The following is an 18,756-nucleotide window of genomic DNA, read 5'->3' on the forward strand; positions in this document are numbered from 1 at the left end:
ATGCTGGAGAATACAATTTACAGGGTACCATGCTAAGGATCAAGAATGATAAGACCTTCTTTAACTAGGAAATGGATAGGCCAAAATGGGCACTACAGAAAAGATGGGGCCCTCTATGGTTGTGTGTCTGGGCTGGAGAGGCTTGTGTATGGTACACCACTGTTTCATTAGACTATGCCTGGTTCTGTGTGATATGATAATGTGATACCAAACATTAAATACATTTTTGGAAGTTATTTCATTATTAGTGGTTTTTTTGGGCTGTGTATGCTTGCTGACTTAGATACTTTATCCTACATTATGTATACTCTTTTCTTTGAGGGAACCACTTCCATAAAAGACCATTTTTCTGTACAAATTCTGGTATCAACTCAAATTGATTTCACTATAAAAAGAATGTTTCTATGCAGAATAACTATTATTATTATTATTATTATTATTATTATCTTTATTATTATTTTCAGAGATTTCTTCATAAAATGTCAATGGGAATTTTAGAAGACAAGAACCTGTCACTAGTACACGAGTTTGTCCTTCTTGGCTTTTCTGATAGGCCTTACCAAAGTGTATGTTTATTTGTTGTGTTTTTAATTATTTATACTGTTTCTGTTCTTGGAAACATTGGGATTGTTTATCTTGTTTGTAGCAATAAAATATTTCATACACCAATGTATTTTTTTCTGAGCAATCTCTCTTTTATAGATGTTATATATGCTTCCGACATTGCTCCAAAGATGCTTGTGGGCCTGTATTTCAATAAGACGTCTATCTCTTACCTTAGTTGTGCCGTCCAGCTCTTCATTTTTTGTGCTCTCGGGAGCACTGAATGTATCCTTTTTGCTGTTATGGCTTATGACCGTTACGTGGCAATCTGTAACCCATTAAACTATAACCTGATAATGCAGCAGAAGATGTGCCTTCGATTGATGATTGGAGCTTACAGCACTGGACTCTTTCATTCTCTGATAGAGACTTGCTGCACCTTTCATCTTTCTTTCTGTGAGTCCAATGTCCTCCATCACTTTGTTTGTGATTTCCCTCCATTATTAAGTATCTCTTGTACAGATACCACAATAAATGAAATTGTTCTGCTCATTTTTTCATCTTCACTCACAGTACCTTCCATTGTGGTTATTCTTGGGTCTTATGTGTCAATTTTTATTACTATTCTAAAACTAACAACTCGAGAAGGACGGCAAAAGGCCTATTCTACATGTATCTCACATATGATAGCAGTAACATTACTTTATAGTACAGTCCTATATGTGTATCTTACTCCAAAGTCTCCATCCTCTAGAGATAATGTAAATATGGCAACTGTCTTTTATACGGTGGTACTACCTATGTTAAATCCACTGATTTATAGCTTAAGAAACAAAGATATTAAATTAGCTATAAAACGATCATTCCAAACAGTCACATCTAGTAGAATTCCTTTAACCCCTTGACGCCATAGCCAATTTTTTTTCTACATTTTTCCGGTATTCCTGTATTCCTGTATTTTTAAGAACCAACTTTTAATTTTTCTATTGATAAAGCCATAGGAGTTCTTTTTTTTCTGGTACAATTTGTATTTTTTATTGGTGCAATTTAGTGTTCCATGTCATGCATTAAGAAACTATTACACAAAATTATTTGCAGAATGCAATGGGAAAACAACACATAACACATTGAAATGATTTTTGCTTTGCTACTTTTAAAACAATGTAAAAAAAAATTGTGTGCTATATCTGATACTCCTAGCTTCTTTTTTTTCCCAATGGCAGAGCTGTATGAGAGCTTATATTTTGCAGGGAGAGTTTTAGTTTTTATTGGTACCACTTTGAATTTATGGGATTCAAGGTGAAAAAAAAAAAACCCTACAGTCCTGACAATCTGTTTGTTTTTTTTAAAAAGCTATAGTGTTCAGCATGTAGGTTAAAAAATCTCATATTTGTGTAATAGTTCATATATTTCTGATTATATGTTTATTTCTTATTGTCTCGCTATTGCGAGGAAAATAGGGTTGTTTTAATATTTGTCTTGGTTTTACATGTTTATAGACCTTTATGTATCTTTATTAGCCTTTTTTTAGTCCCTCTAGGGGGATAGACTATGCGATTGCTTGATCAGTTGTACAATGCTTTATAATATTTCCCATGTGTGATTATGTAATGTCATGAAACTAAAAATGTATATGTCAGTGGTATTTCATTGTAGTTTTTGTTTATCAATATGAGTCTTTGAACTATCCAGGGAAATCCTTAATTGTATACCAGACAGGGTGTGTTTTCTCACTTGGGTCTGGTCTATACAACTTTCCCAAGTTGACCAAAAGGACAAATAAATGTTCCAAGAGTAAATAACTCCCATCCTATGCAATTAAAAAACGGAACAATTACTAATCATGGGACTTGTCTTCCCTTATTTATCCAATGTCCTGTGATCGACAAATGACTTCAATAATAATGAGGGGGTGTGATTTAAGATCAATTTGAAGCCTTAGTGAAGGGTGAATACAAGATTCAGTGAGTGAAGGAAATTAACCCTTAAGTACTATCATGGTGTCTATCATACACCACTATAATACACACATCATTATGATAGACACCATGATAGTACTTAAGGGTTAATTTTTTCATTTTACTTAACCCCTTGTTAATTGTAAGGACAGTACATACTTGACAGCTTTTGTAACCTGTATTCTATAATAATAATAATAATAATAATAATAATAATAATACATTTTATTTATATAGCGCCAACATATTCCGCAGCGCTGTACAATTTGTAGGGTTCAAATACAGACAGAAAGATACATTACAAAGAAAATAATTTCACACAATGGGATATGATTCTGGGGATACCAAATTTGGGCTTAGGACCCACGAAGAGGGCCGTAGAAAAAAAAAATGCTGTAGGTAAAAATTTGGCAGCAACACATCTCAATTTTTCCCCAATCACTTTTCACAGAAAGTCTGCAGAGGTTTCCTCTGCAGGGAAACTACTGGTGTGTTCTGCGACAATTTTGAAAATCACAGCTTGTCCCCTGCACAAATTCTTCCGCAATAAGTGCATGAGATTTGCTATATAGTTTTATTTATGTTGGAACCCTTTAAAAAAACTCAAAAAAATCCCCATTTTCTTGGCGTTGTCATATTCAGACATTTTATATTTCCATGAACTGGGATGCATATAGTGTCTTTTTTGCAGGACTAGAGAAAAAACATCAGTTTGGTTCCTTTGATTATTTTTCTCCCTTTACATTTTTTTGTAAAATTTTGTAGACCAGGCATTTTCAGACACAGTTTATCACTGTGTGTTTTTTTACTTTTATGTGTTTTCTAGGGAAAGGTGGGTGATTTGATCTTTAATTCCTTTTTCTTTTTTTTTACTGTATTTATTAGATCACAGGGTGTCTGATCACTAACGCAATGCATTACAACTTTAATGCATTGCAAAATGCTGGCACTTTTATTACATTCCGTGTAGGGCAGCCTGCAATAAAAGTGAATGCCAGCCCTGAATCTCATTCTGGGGACCAGTGATCCTCCCCAAAATGTCAGCGCCCATGTGCTACAAGAAAAAATTAACAAAAAACTAAACTTACCTGTCCCCGGTGGTCTGGTGACCTTCCAGCTCTGGCTGGTCTTGCTGTTCCACTGTCTTGTTTTGCCAGACGTCCTCACCGGCAATGACATCTTGTGTCTTTTTCCTTAGACTGATAATTAGCCTCAGCATTCATGTGATTTCTGAGACCAATCAGCAACCTAAGCAAAGGACATGGGTTATCACAGGGAATGATGTCCCATGTCATTTGCTGAGGCTGATGATTGAGTGTGGTGGGGACTACTGTGAAAAGAAAAAAGCAGGACTGTGCTGGGAGACACCAGAGCACCAGAAACAGGTGAGTATGTTTTTTATTTTTTATTTCATTTGGGGAGGTCCCCATGCGGACTACCAAACGCAGATGTGAACTAGGCCTAAGAATGGAGAACAGAAAGAGGAGAAGAGAACTGTCTAAGGACTTGAGAACCAAATTTGTGAAAAAATATCAACAATCCCAAGGTTACAAGACCATCTCTAGAGATCTTGATGTTCCTTTGTCCACGGTGCTCAACATAATCAAGAAGTTTACAACCTCTGGCACTGTAGCTAATCTCCCCAGACATGGATGGAAGAGAAAAATTGATGAAAGGTGAATAAGCAGCCCCAATCAAGTTCCAAAGAAAGCTCAGGGTGCATCAGTGTCAGCGCAAACTATCCATTGATATTTGAATGAAATTGTCTTGAAGACAGCAGAGACCAAGATAGAGCTTTTTGGTAAAGCACATCATAGGTATAAACAAAGAGCTGGAGAGTTCTGAAGTGACCAGCAATGAATCCAGTTCTAAATCACAATGAACAACTGTGGAGAGATCTTAAAATTGCAATTAGGAGAAGGCACTGTTCACATATAAGAAAACAAAATGGAGCTCTCCAGTGATGAGTTATAGTAGTGATTTAATCATGAATTTCTTAAATCGATAGAAAATCCATACAGACTAGCAATATCAATATCTTCTAATGTGAAAGACCTGGAGAAGTTTGGAAAATAAGAATGGTCTAAAATTCCAGGTGAGAGGTAGAAGAAGCTTGTTGATGGTTATAGGAAGCTAATGATTTCAGTTATTTTTTTTCCAAAGGATCTAAAACCAAATATTAAGTGGAGGGTGCCAATAATTCTGTCCAGCCCATTTTTGGAGATTTGCGTAAAATTACATAATTTATGTTATTTTTTTCTCTGATTTTGTGTTGTTGCAATACACACAAAAGAAATAAACTTGTATACAGAAAAGTGTATTTGCAATCATTTTCTGGGAGTAACATTTACAGCCATGACTGTACTTTGATAAAGTATATTATCACCTTCTGCTAGTGATCAAATCTGTATAATAGAAGCCTATGGAGAGGGGATGAAGAAGAGAGCTTATACAGGTGGAAAAACTTGGGGGAAATGTATTATACAGTGACAATTTTCTTTTGCTACACAGCTGAGTTATCAGAAATTGCTATACAGATGTCTCCTGTAAAAAATAAATAAATAAATACATTTGATGTTGCAGTACGTATACTCCCCAATATGATAAGCATAATGTTACAGCGAGCAATACAAAATTTATAATGTAACAAACAATGTGAAAATTGGTGTTTTTTCCCCATTCCTCTCACAAAGGATCAATAAAGTTTAGTCAAGATGTTCTAGGCATTCATGTACTGAAGAAGGAGTGCCTGAATGTGTACCTGATTGGACATGGCTCGTATTTTGTCTCTAGATTAAATTTTGCTCACTGCAATGCTTTTTTTCTGCTGGCAATGCAGAGAAATAATTTCATATGTGAGATGTCTGTACATATTGTAATATATACCGTATGTAATATGTAATATTTGTTCATTTTACACGGACATGAAAGGCTTTTGTCCGTTTCAGCGCAAGCTTCATTTCTCGATTCCGTAAACTGTATATGATAGGGTTCAGCATAGGAATTATCAATGTGTAAACTACTGAAACAATTCGATCTTGTTCCAAGGAATAGACAGAACTAGGCCTCAGGTACATAAAGAGAATTGTACTATAGAACAGAATCACACAAATGAAGTGAGAACCACAAGTGGAGAAGGCTTTATGTCTTCCTGTGGAAGAGTTACTTCTAAATACAGCATGTAAAATGGAAGCATAAGACAATACAATGACAACGATGGAAATTACAGTGACCAAAGATGCAAAAAAAGAGAGGATGAGCTCATTGACAGTGGTGTCAGAACAGGACAGTTTTAGCAAAGGAGGAATGTCACATAAGAAATGGCGAATCAAATGAGAACCACAGAATGAAAGACGAAAGGTACAACATGTTTGTATTAAAGAGTGAAGAAAGCCGGCGACTAGAGATGAGCAAACACTAAAATGTTCGAGGTTCGAAATTCGATTCGAACAGCCGCTCAATGTTCGTGTGTTCGAATGGGTTTCGAACCCCATTATAGTCTATGGGGAACAGATACTCGTTAAGGGGGAAACCCAAATCCGTGTCTGGAGGGTCACCAAGTCCACTATGACACCCCAGGAAATGATGCCAACACCTCTGGAATGACACTGGGACAGCAGGGGAAGCATGTCTGGGGGCATCTAACACACCAAAGACCCTCTACAACATCACAGCCTAACAACTACACACTTTACACACTCAATACCACCTCTCTGACAGTAGGAAAACACCTTGAAACATGTGTATTTGGCACTTGCAGTGAGGAGAGCTTGTCACCAGCAGTGAATTTGGCCCTTGTAGTAAGTTGAGGTTGGCACCAACATTTGTTTTGAAAATCAGGGTGGATTGAGCCTCTAACCAGCAGAGTTTGGGCAAATTCATGGTGGAGGGAGCCTCTAAACACCCCAGTTTGGGCAAATTCATGGTGGAGGGAGCCTCTAAAAACCCCAGTTTGGACCAATTCATGGTGGAGGGAGCCTCTAACCAGCCCAGTTTGGGCAAATTCATGGTGGAGGGAGCCTCTAAAAAACCCAGTTTGGACCAATTCATGGTGGAGGGAGCCTCTAAACAGCCCAGTTTGGGCAAATTCATGGTGGAGGGAGCCTCTAACCAGCCCAGTTTGGACCAATTAATGGTGGAGGGAGCCTCTAAACAGCCAAGTTTTGGGAAATTCATGGTGGAGGGAGCCTCTAACCAGCCCAGTTTGGACCAATTCATGGTGGAGGGAGCCTCTAACCAGCCCAGTTTGGGCAAATTCATGGTGGAGGGAGCCTCTAAACAGCCCAGTTTGGACCAATTAATGGTGGAGGGAGCCTCTAACCAGCCCAGTTTGGACCAATTCATGGTGGAGGGAGCCTCTAACCAGCCCAGTTTGGGCAAATTCATGGTGGAGGGAGCCTCTAAAAAACCCAGCTTGGACCAATTCATGGTGGAAGGAGCCTCTAACCAGCCCAGTTTGGGCAAATTCATGGTGGAGGGAGCCTCTAACCAGCCCAGTTTGGACCAATTCATGGTGGAGGGAGCATCTAACCAGCCCAGTTTGGGCAAATTCATGGTGGAGGGAGCCTCTAAAAAACCCAGCTTGGACCAATTCATGGTGGAGGGAGCCTCTAACCAGCCCAGTTTGGGCAAATTCATGGTGGAGGGAGCCTCTAAACAGCCCAGTTTGGGCAAATTCATGGTGGAGGGAGCCTCTAAACAGCCCAGTTTGGACCAATTCATGGTGGAGGGAGCCTCTAAAAAACCCAGTTTGGACCAATTCATGGTGGAGGGAGCCTCTAAACAGCCCAGTTTGGGCAAATTCATGGTGGAGGGAGCCTCTAACCAGCCCAGTTTGGACCAATTAATGGTGGAGGGAGCCTCTAACCAGCCCAGTTTGGGCAAATTCATGGTGGAGGGAGCCTCTAAACAGCCCAGTTTGGACCAATTAATGGTGAAGGGAGCCTCTAACCAGCCCAGTTTGGACCAATTCATGGTGGAGGGAGCCTCTAACCAGCCCAGTTTGGGCAAATTCATGGTGGAGGGAGCCTCTAAAAAACCCAGCTTGGACCAATTCATGGTGGAGGGAGCCTCTAAACAGCCCAGTTTGGGCAAATTCATGGTGGAGGGAGCCTCTAACCAGCCCAGTTTGGACCAATTAATGGTGGAGGGAGCCTCTAACCAGCCCAGTTTGGGCAAATTCATGGTGGAGGGAGCCTCTAAACAGCCCAGTTTGGACCAATTAATGGTGGAGGGAGCCTCTAACCAGCCCAGTTTGGACCAATTCATGGTGGAGGGAGCCTCTAACCAGCCCAGTTTGGGCAAATTCATGGTGGAGGGAGCCTCTAAAAAACCCAGCTTGGACCAATTCATGGTGGAGGGAGCCTCTAACCAGCCCAGTTTGGGCAAATTCATGGTGGAGGGAGCCTCTAAACAGCCCAGTTTGGGCAAATTCATGGTGGAGGGAGCCTCTAAACAGCCCAGTTTGGACCAATTCATGGTGGAGGGAGCCTCTAAAAAACCCAGTTTGGACCAATTCATGGTGGAGGGAGCCTCTAAACAGCCCAGTTTGGGCAAATTCATGGTGGAGGGAGCCTCTAACCAGCCCAGTTTGGACCAATTAATGGTGGAGGGAGCCTCTAAACAGCCAAGTTTTGGGAAATTCATGGTGGAGGGAGCCCCTAAAAACCCCAGTTTGGACCAATTCATGGTGGAGGGAGCCTCTAAACAGCCCAGTTTGGGCAAATTCATGGTGGAGGGAGCCTCTAAAAAACCCAGTTTGGACCAATTCATGGTGGAGGGAGCCTCTAACCAGCCCAGTTTGGACCAATTAATGGTGGAGGGAGCCTCTAAACAGCCAAGTTTGGACCAATTCATGGTGGAGGGAGCCTCTAAAAACCCCAGTTTGGACCAATTCATGGTGGAGGGAGCCTCTAACCAGCCCAGTTTGGGCAAATTCATGGTGGCGGGAGCCTCTAAACAGCCCAGTTTGGGCAAATTCATGGTGGAGGGAGCCTCTAACCAGCCCAGTTTGGACCAATTAATGGTGGAGGGAGCCTCTAAACAGCCAAGTTTGGACCAATTAATGGTGGAGGGAGCCTCTAACCAGCCCAGTTTGGACCAATTCATGGTGGAGGGAGCCTCTAAACAGCCCAGTTTGGGCAAATTCATGGTGGAGGGAGCCTCTAACCAGCCCAGTTTGGACCAATTAATGGTGGAGGGAGCCTCTAAACAGCCAAGTTTTGGGAAATTCATGGTGGAGGGAGCCTCTAACCAGCAGAGTTGGTGGAAATCAGGGTGGAGGGAGCCTCTAACCAGCAGAGTTGGGGGAAATCTGGGTGGAGGGAGCCTAGTATTAGCAGAATTGTGCAACGCTTATGGTGGATGAGTATGAGGATGCGGAGGGATTGGAGAGGTTGAGTACAGACATGGAGTTTCATGTTGGGGTGCTTTACACAGGTGGGCACAAAAATGACGGCTCTACCCAGTGGTGGTTCATTTTTATCAAAGTGAGCCGGTCGGCACTCTCAGCTGACAGACGGGTGCGCTTGTCAGTGATGATGCCACCGGCTGCACTGAACACCCTCTCAGATAGGACGCTGGTGGCAGGACAGGACAGCACCTCCAAGGCATATAGGGCAAGTTCAAGCCACAGGTCCAACTTCGACACCCAATACGTGTAGGGCGCAGAGGGGTCGGAGAGGACAGGGCTGTGGTCGGAAAGGTATTCCCGCAACATGCGCCTATACTTCTCACGCCTGGTGACACTAGGACCCTCCGTGGCGGCACTTTGGCGAGGGGGTGCCATCAAGGTGTCCCAGACCTTAGACAGTGTGCCCCTCGTTTGTGTGGACCGGTGAGAACTTGGTTGCCTACTGGAGGAACTGCCCTCCCTGCCGCCAACGTCACATGCTGGAAACATCTCCATCATATTCTGCACCAATTGCCTGTGGCAAGCATTGATGCGATTGGCCCTCCCCTCTACCGGAATAAAAGACGAGATGTTGTTTTTATACCGATGGTCAAGGATAGCAAAGATCCAGTACTGGTTGTCCTCCATGATTTTGACAATACGCTTGTCGGTTGTAAAGCACCCCAACATGAACTCAGCAATGTCTGCCACAGTGTTAGTTGGCATGACTCCTCTGGCCCCACCGGAAAGTTCAATCTCCATTTCCTCCTCATCCTCCATGTCTACCCATCCGCGCTGCAACAATGGGACGATTCGAAGTTGCCCGGAAGCCTCCTGTATCACCATCACATCATCGGACAACTCTTCTTCCTCCTCCTCCTCCTCCTCCTCCTCCTCCTCCATTAAACGCAGTGAAGCGGACAGATGTGTGGACCTACTCTCCAGCTGTGACGGATCGGATGCTATCCCTAACTCCTCTGTGTGATCTGAGTTATCCCTGATGTCAATCAGGGATTCTCTCAGAACACACAAGAGCGGGATTGTAAGGCTCACCATCGCATCCTCAGAGCTCACCCTCCTTGTGGACTCCTCAAAGACCCGTAGGATGTCACAAAGGTCTCTCATCCATGGCCACTCATGGATGTGAAACTGAGGCAGCTGACTTTGTGGCACCCTAGGGTTTTGTAGCTGGTATTCCATCAAAGGTCTCTGCTGCTCAACCACTCTATTCAACATCTGAAACGTTGAGTTCCAGCGTGTGGGGACGTCGCACAAAAGCCGGTGTTGTGGCACATGCAGGCGTTGCTGGAGAGATTTTAAGCTAGCAGCGGCTACTGTCGACTTGCGAAAGTGGGCGCACATGCGCCGCACTTTCACCAGTAGCTCTGGAACATTGGGGTAGCTCTTTAGGAAACGTTGCACCACTAGGTTGAAGACGTGGGCCAGGCATGGAACATGTTGGAGTCCGGCAAGCTCCAGAGCTGCTACCAGGTTCCGGCCGTTATCACAAACGACCATGCCTGGGCCCAGGTGCAGCGGCTCAAACCATATTGCCGTCTCATCGAGGAGGGCATCCCTCACCTCGGAGGCAGTGTGCTGTCTGTCCCCCAAGCTGATCAGCTTCAGCACAGCCTGCTGACGTCTACCAACGCCAGTGCTGCAACGTTTCCAACTCGTAGCTGGGGTCAATCTAACAGCGGAGGAGGAGGCGGTGGCGGAGGAGGAGGCGGTGGCGGAGGAGGAGGCGGTAGAGGAGGAGGGGGGTGTTCTTCTCGTGTCCCTGCCAGGAATGTTAGGCGGGGAGACGAGGTACACCGGGCCAGTTTGGGAAGCAGTCCCAGCCTCAACTACATTCACCCAGTGTGCCGTCAGTGAAATGTAGCGTCCCTGTCCGCATGCACTTGTCCACGCGTCGGTGGTCAAGTGGACCTTTGTGCAAAGCGCGGAACTAAGGGCCTGCCTGATGTTGAGTGACACGTGCTGGTGCAAGGCGGGGACGGCACACCGGGAGAAGTAGTGACGGCTAGGGACGGCATAGCGAGGTGCCACAGTTGCCATCAGGTCCAGGAAGGCGGGAGTTTCAACAAGCCGGAACGCCAACATCTCCTGGGCCAGCAGTTTAGCGATGTTGGCGTTCAAGGCTTGCGCGTGTGGGTGGTTAGCAGTGTATTTCTGCCGCCGCTCCAATGTCTGAGAGATGGTGGGTTGTTGTAAAGAAGCGCCTGATGGTGCCTTTGATGGTGCAGGAGAAGGAGATAAGACAGGAACAGGGGAGGATGAGGGAGAAGTCAACAAAGTGGCGGAGGCAGATGAAGTGGTGTCCTGGCTCGTCCTCTGGAGTGCATCGCCAGCACAGTCAGCAGTGGCAGTGGCAGAGGCAGAGGCAGTGGCAGAGGCAGTGGCGTGAACGGCAGGCGGCCTTTGTCCTGCCGTTGCTGCCTGCCACTGATTCCAGTGCTTGGATTCCAAATGACGGCGCATTGAAGTGGTGGACAGGTTGCTCTTCTCAGAGCCCCTAATCAATTTCGAGAGGCAAATTGTGCAGACAACACTATATCTGTCCTCGGCGCATTCCTTGAAAAAACTCCACACCTTCGAGAAACGTGCCCTCGAGGTGGGAGTTTTTCGGGGCTGGGTACGAACTGGAACATCTTGGGAGATTCCGGGTGTGGCCTGGCTTCGCCTAAGCTGCTGACCTCTGCCTCTGCCTCTAGCTACCCTTTTTGGTGCTGCACCTGCCTCAACATCCACACTACTTTCCCCGCTTGACATCCCCCCTGTCCAGGTCGGGTCAGTGTCCTCATCATCCACCACTTCCTCTTCCAACTCCTGTCTCATCTCCTCCTCCCGCACAATGCGCCGGTCAACTGGATGCCCTGACGGCAACTGCGTCACATCATCGTCGATGAGGGTGGGTTGCTGGTCATCCACCACCAAATCGAACGGAGATGGAGGAGACTCTAGTGTTTGAGCATCTGGACACAGATGCTCCTCTGTTAGGTTCGTGGAATCGTGACGTGGAGAGGCAGGTTGAGGGACAATGAAAGGAGCGGAGAACAGCTCTGGGGAGCAGGGACAGTTTGGGTTATTGTTCTGTAAAGCTTCGGAATTTTGGGAGGAAGGAAGACAAGACTGTTGGGTAATAGGAGGAGAGGAGGCAGAGTCTGACTGGCTGCTGGACAATGTGCTGTAAGCGTTCTCTGACAGCCATTGCAAGACCTGTTCCTGGTTCTCGGGCCTACTAAGGTTTGTACCCTGCAGTTTAGTTAATGTGGCAAGCAACCCTGGCACTGTGGAGTGGCGCAATGCTTGCTGCCCCACAGGAGTAGGCACGGGACGCCCTGTGGCTTCACTGCTACCTTGCTCCCCAGAACCATTCCCCCGACCTCGCCCACGGCCTCGTCCACGTCCCTTTCCGGGAGCCTTGCGCATTTTGAATTCCTAGTTAGAAATTGGCACTGTATACCAGTAGTAAAAATTGTGGGTGCACGTAACCCCAATATATTCTTTGAATTACCAGTCAGAAACTGGCACTATATGGCAGTAGCAAGAAATGAGGATATTTGTATTCCCAATATATTCTTTGAATTCCCAGTCAGACAATGGCACTGTATACCAGTAGTAAAAATTGTGGGTGCACGTAACCCCAATATATTCTTTGAATTACCAGTCAGAAACTGGCACTATATGGCAGTAGCAAGAAATGAGGGTATTTATAAACCCAATATATTCTTTGAATTCCCAGTCAGACAATGGCACTGTATACCAGTAGTAAAAATTGTGGGTGCACGTAACCCCAATATATTCTTTGAATTACCAGTCAGAAACTGGCACTATATGGCAGTAGCAAGAAATGAGGGTATTTGTATTCCCAATATATTCTTTGAATTCCCAGTCAGACAATGGCACTGTATACCAGTAGTAAAAATTGTGGGTGCACGTAACCCCAATATATTCTTTGAATTACCAGTCAGAAACTGGCACTATATGGCAGTAGCAAGAAATGAGGGTATTTATAACCCCAATATATTCTTTGAATTCCCAGTCAGACAATGGCACTGTATACCAGTAGTAAAAATTGTGGGTGCACGTAACCCCAATATATTCTTTGAATTACCAGTCAGAAACTGGCACTATATGGCAGTAGCAAGAAATGAGGGTATTTATAACCCCAATATATTCTTTGAATTCCCAGTCAGACAATGGCACTGTATACCAGTAGTAAAAATTGTGGGTGCACGTAACCCCAATATATTCTTTGAATTACCAGTCAGAAACTGGCACTATATGGCAGTAGCAAGAAATGAGGGTATTTGTATTCCCAATATATTCTTTGAATTCCCAGTCAGACAATGGCACTGTATACCAGTAGTAAAAATTGTGGGTGCACGTAACCCCAATATATTCTTTGAATTACCAGTCAGAAACTGGCACTATATGGCAGTAGCAAGAAATGAGGGTATTTATAACCCCAATATATTCTTTGAATTCCCAGTCAGACAATGGCACTGTATACCAGTAGTAAAAATTGTTGGTGTATATAGCCCCAATTCTATTGCTAGGGGACTTGCAGGGTATTTCTGGGGTGAAGGTGGGGGGGCACACCGTTGGAACGGGTATCGGGGGTATATATCGGGTATACGGGAATACACTGACAGTGTATTCCATTCAGGATCCTGGGAAAGCTGGGTTGCGGCGATTGAGCCCGTCAGTGCCACGTTACACTGACAAGCTTCTCCCTGGAATTTAGCTCTTACAAGAGCTGTTGTGGTTGTCTTCTCCTTCCTATCTAGCCTGTCCCTGCCTACCCAGAATCTAACCCCTAGCTAACTGGACGGAAACCTCCGTCCCCGGTGAATTGCAAGCTCAGAATGACGCGAAGCTGGGCGGCGCTGTTCTTTTAAATTAGAGGTCACATGTTTTCGGCAGCCAATGGGTTTTGCCTACTTTTTTCAACGTCACCGGTGTCGTAGTTCCTGTCCCACCTACCCTGCGCTGTTATTGGAGCAAAAAAGGCGCCAGGGAAGGTGGGAGGGGAATCGAGTAATGGCGCACTTTACCACGCGGTGTTCGATTCGATTCGAACATGCCGAACAGCCTAATATCCGATCGAACATGAGTTCGATAGAACACTGTTCGCTCATCTCTACCGGCGACATAGGATCCACTAAGCAGCTGAAGACACTTCATCCTGGTCATGATCCTCAGATAAAGAAGAGGATTACATATTGCTGTATAGCGATCGAACGCCATGGCTGCAAGGAGAAAACTCTCAGTACTCCCTAGAGCAATAAAGAAATACATTTGACATGCACATCCAATGTACGATATACTCTTCTCCACTGTAACTAAATCAACCAACATTTTGGGTGCAATGCCTGAAGAATACCAAAAATCAATGAATGCCAAATTAGAAAGGAAAAAATACATTGGGCTATGCAGCTGAGTGTCAGTCACTATAAGCAGTATAATGCCCAGATTCCCAGCAACAGTGATTAGATACATGGACAGAAACAATGGGAAGAGGAACAACTGGAGACTGGCTTGGTCACTAAATCCTAGCAAGGTAAAATAGTTCTCGGATGATTTATTATTCACATCATGACCTGTAAAATAGATTAAACTACTTTAAAATGCTATAGACACCATTGAAGACTTTAGTACAGTACTGCTCTATGGCTGCTATTGTTAACCCCTTCCTGAAACCCATTGCATTTTACTTTCTAATAGCACCATTTAATACAAAATACTTGAAAGTTGAAAAAAAAGATTAATGGGGTAGATTTTGAAGAAAAAATAAAAAAAAAAGTAATTGTTTGATGGGCTTCATTTTTGTGTTGGTCACCGTGCAGAAAAAATAGAATACGGTAATTTTGTTGTAATCATTTAAAAAAAAAATAGATAACTTAGAAAAAAAAATTCTATCTAATTCCACCTTATTTTTGGTATTAGTTTTTATCTATTTTTATTAATAAAATGGGGAAAGGGGTGACGGTACAGACAATGGCCAATTAACCCTTGCATTGGCAAACAATCTAATTTTGTCCATGTCTTTTTTACAATACAACAGTTTGACCTTTGACTGTCCACAGAGAGTGTCTTGCAGAGTTATTACTGACAAAGTCAGTCCTGTTAGTGACATTTTTGGGGGGGCAAGAATTAATTTTTTTTTTCATTAAGCACATACAAACTGCCACTCTAAAAGAAAAATCTGTTAGTTAAAGGGTTTATTTTTTTTCTCACCCAATAATGAGTGTGACGTACCCTGCTAAACTGAAAAAAATCTCAGTTTATTAAGGGATTTTTTTTGTTTATCCAATAAATAGTCTCACAACCTGTGCTAATCTGAAAAATCTCTTAGGCCAAAGCCCAATGTAGCAAACTGCGGCCAAAAAGCGCTGCGGAAGAAACTGCGTAGGAAACATATCACATTTTATTATGCAGTGCTTTTCACAGAAAGTCTATTGGTATTATACCTGTATAGAAACAGCCAGCGTTTGCATAGATATAATGAACAGCTGCAGTTTTCAAAAACGTAGTGGTTTTTTAAATCACAGAATTTCCACTGCGGATATTTTTCTGCAAGGTGTGAATGAGATGAGACAGAATCCCATTCACTTGGCAGATACTGTAAAACACTCTGGTTTTTGCCACTGTGGCATTTCCGCCATAGCTAAATCGATTGCAGTGTTTTTGCAACTAATAAACAGTGATGCACAATCTCCATTTGTTAAATTGGACCTTTCATGTGCTCATGCATATTCAGTTTTATATACCGCTAGTAAACCGATATTTCCAGTTAGAGGCTTGAGATATCGGTGCTGTTACTCTCGGCTTCTAAGAGGTTATATGCATTACCTAGAGGTATATGAGGACATGAAAGGTCAGACCAAGCTTACAGTTACAGACTGTATATATGTCCTGTTTTTTGTAAAAGAAACAAACAGCATGACATACATACAGTGTCAGGATTGTTGCCAATTACTATTATATTACTATTATAATTATAATTAAAAGTATAATTAAACTTTTGGCAGTGTCACTTGCAAGGAAAGTGAGCAGGACCATCTTACTCCTCTCTGTGATTTTCCTTGTAGGCAGGCCACATCTACACTTAGGACATTGTTGTCATTACTATTATCATCACCAACGGTTTCACCTACTACTCTTCCTCCTCTTCTTCCTTTTACAATTGAAAGGACCAACAAACCGGATTCGATCGTAAATCCGGTAATAAGGAACTGCGCTCTTCTCAATGATTGGATAATACGGTTTTATTATTCAACGAACTCACACACAACGCGTTTCGGGCGTTAAACCACGCCCTTCTTCAGGTGTAATAGTTACTACAAACAGATAAAATAAAATGTAACATCTCCTTTCTTGGCTATATTCCATATTCATAGATAAAACAATATAATAAAAACAAAAGACCCAAACATCCATCTGACCACATATGTTTGTGTCCTCAAGCACGTACAGAATTATATGATTCACATGGACTCATAGTACAATCCAATACTCAATGAATCCCAGAATAGGAATCCATTCCATATTTTTCATAATCCCCACATTGGCACATTATCGTAAAATGATGTCACAAATTAACCAAACCTACATTGGGGGAACTGTAAATTATTCACACAAGACAAGTAGACCCATTCAATAGGTATATATATCTCTATGTTTTGTGCCCAAAATCTTGTGTTACTGGCCAGATATTTAATCAGATAGCAGAGGATAAAAAAAAAAATGTAAAGTGACTGTGAAAGAATCTAAACCCACTTAGTTGAGCAGATTACCTGAATCCAGTACTCCACTATGTCAGGCTAGGTCTTAATAGACAGTATGCAAGTACAAGTGAACAATAGAAGTTTTCTAGGGCTGAGATAAAAGGACCAGTATGTCTTACCTTCACCGCTGGGGAGATGGATTGCTGGCCCAGCGGAAGGTGCATTATTTTAAACCATTGGTGGGAGTGGATAAAGGAAGCCGCTGCTTCCCGCGCGGGCGCATGCGCTCTGGGACGCACGTGCTCCTGTGTCGACACGGAGCAGCGCGTCTCAGAATTTCAAGTACGCATGCGTCCACTCGGCCGGGCTGCGCATGCGCCGTGATGGCGCCCCAGTCCGAGACGTTTTGAATGATGTGAATCATTGGTGAGCCGTCAGTGTCCAACAGCCGGACCTGCTAGACGGCTGCCTGTATACAGATAGAAGAAGATCCCTAATGTTTTAAAGGGATTCCTTCTTAAATTCAGGCTAGTTTTTGGTGGATATGCTAGAGGTGTAATTAACCAGCAGTGAAACATCTATTTGATCTGGGAAACAAACTGAAAAAGTGAATAAATAAATGAAAAGATATACACAGACAATAAATATTATATAAAATATATAAAAAATAAAAAATAAATAAACTCCAACCTTTAAAATAATTGAGGAATAGTTTGTAATAATCTAAAAATATATTACATAAATATAGGGCCTTCACAACCAAGGATACCAATTAGCATGGAGTAAATATGCTACAAATTTTGTGGCCTAGATATTATTGTCTAAAACCTAACATATTAATATATGTTGAAGTACAATATAGACTCCAATGCTAATAAAATACATATAATAAAAACGGAAGGTAAGTAATATTATAAAATCCCACAAGGGCTGGACGTAAAATCCTATGACTAATGTAGGAGCATACAAGCATGGACTAATTTATCCTCGAATATATGGGGAGTTTTTTTAAATATATATAATGGGTGATCAACCCGTCACGTCTTCCAATGCTACATTAAGACCTGTGGGGATCAGAGAATTCAGACGGTAGATCCAAAACATTTCACGACGTCGAAGTGTCTGGAATCTATTATGGTGTGTATCTGGAATGTGGTCAACCGGAACAACCGTGAAGTCCCCAAACTCGCCATTATGATATTGAGCGGCGTGTCTAGATACACTGTGCTTTTCAAACTTGTTTAGCACATTCGAACGATGCTTATTCAGCCTCTCTCTAAGTGTTCGGATAGTACGACCCACGTACTGCAAGCCACAAGGGCACTGCAGGACGTAAATGACGAATTTGGAATCACAAGACAGGTGATGTTTAATCCTGAAAGTTTCTCCGGTGTTGGTGCTGCAGATATCCCTTGCGCCATGTACAATGGTACTACAGCATTTACATTTTTTGCCTTGACACTTCCAACTAAATTGGACCTTTCATGTGCTCATGCATATTCAGTTTTATATACCGCTAGTAAACCGATATTTCCAGTTAGAGGCTTGAGATATTGGTGCTGTTACTCTCGCCTTCTAAGAGGTTATATGCATTACCTAGAGGTATATGAGGACATGAAAGGTCAGACCAAGCTTACAGTTACAGACTGTATATATGTCCTAGATCACTGTAGGAGTAAATACTAAAACATAACTTTTACTAATATTTGTTTAAAATTGGCCTAAATAAAATGATAACACAATTGCAGTATGACTTCACTATTATCAGGCAACAATTAGTATTTTTATTGCCTTCCCTATACAGTCATCTACAAAATAACTTTTTCCCATATGTAGCTCTCAGATAGTTTGTTGAGAACCACACAGTTTACCCCTTGATATCTGGGTACTAACAAATGCAGAGACCAGAGACCCAGTTGATCAGGTAGCAATCAACATCTCCCACCAGGTGAATGAAAGCTCTGTGGTCTATATACTACATATGCAAGGCTGGCTGTGGCACAACAGGTCCCAGCCAGACCTTAAATAGCTCCATTCATCACAACGTTTTGCAGTGATGTTCACATATGCTGCTAGGTATTTCTATATTGTGGAGCCTAGATTTAGCATTGCATCCACAGTATACCAGTCA

General features: G+C 42.8%; 2 protein-coding genes across 2 annotated transcripts; one reads left to right on the forward strand and one right to left on the reverse strand.

Moving 5' to 3' along the window:
* Positions 1-479: 479 nt before the first annotated feature.
* On the forward strand, positions 480-1,448 carry LOC142204517 (olfactory receptor 5D18-like). Its single transcript, XM_075275833.1, has one exon. It carries the CDS (start codon positions 480-482, stop codon positions 1,446-1,448), a length of 969 nt encoding a protein of 322 aa, XP_075131934.1.
* Positions 1,449-5,410: 3,962 nt separating this feature from the next.
* Positions 5,411-18,046, reverse strand: LOC142204518 (olfactory receptor 5AR1-like). The gene is made up of 3 exons (XM_075275834.1): positions 17,932-18,046; positions 14,043-14,498; positions 5,411-5,901 (listed from the first exon to the last, which is right to left on the reverse strand). Exons 1-3 carry the CDS (start codon positions 18,044-18,046, stop codon positions 5,411-5,413), a joined length of 1,062 nt encoding a protein of 353 aa, XP_075131935.1.
* Positions 18,047-18,756: the final 710 nt, after the last annotated feature.

Source organism: Leptodactylus fuscus, chromosome 5, assembly GCF_031893055.1.
Source record: "Leptodactylus fuscus isolate aLepFus1 chromosome 5, aLepFus1.hap2, whole genome shotgun sequence".
Lineage (NCBI taxonomy): Eukaryota > Metazoa > Chordata > Amphibia > Anura > Leptodactylidae > Leptodactylus > Leptodactylus fuscus.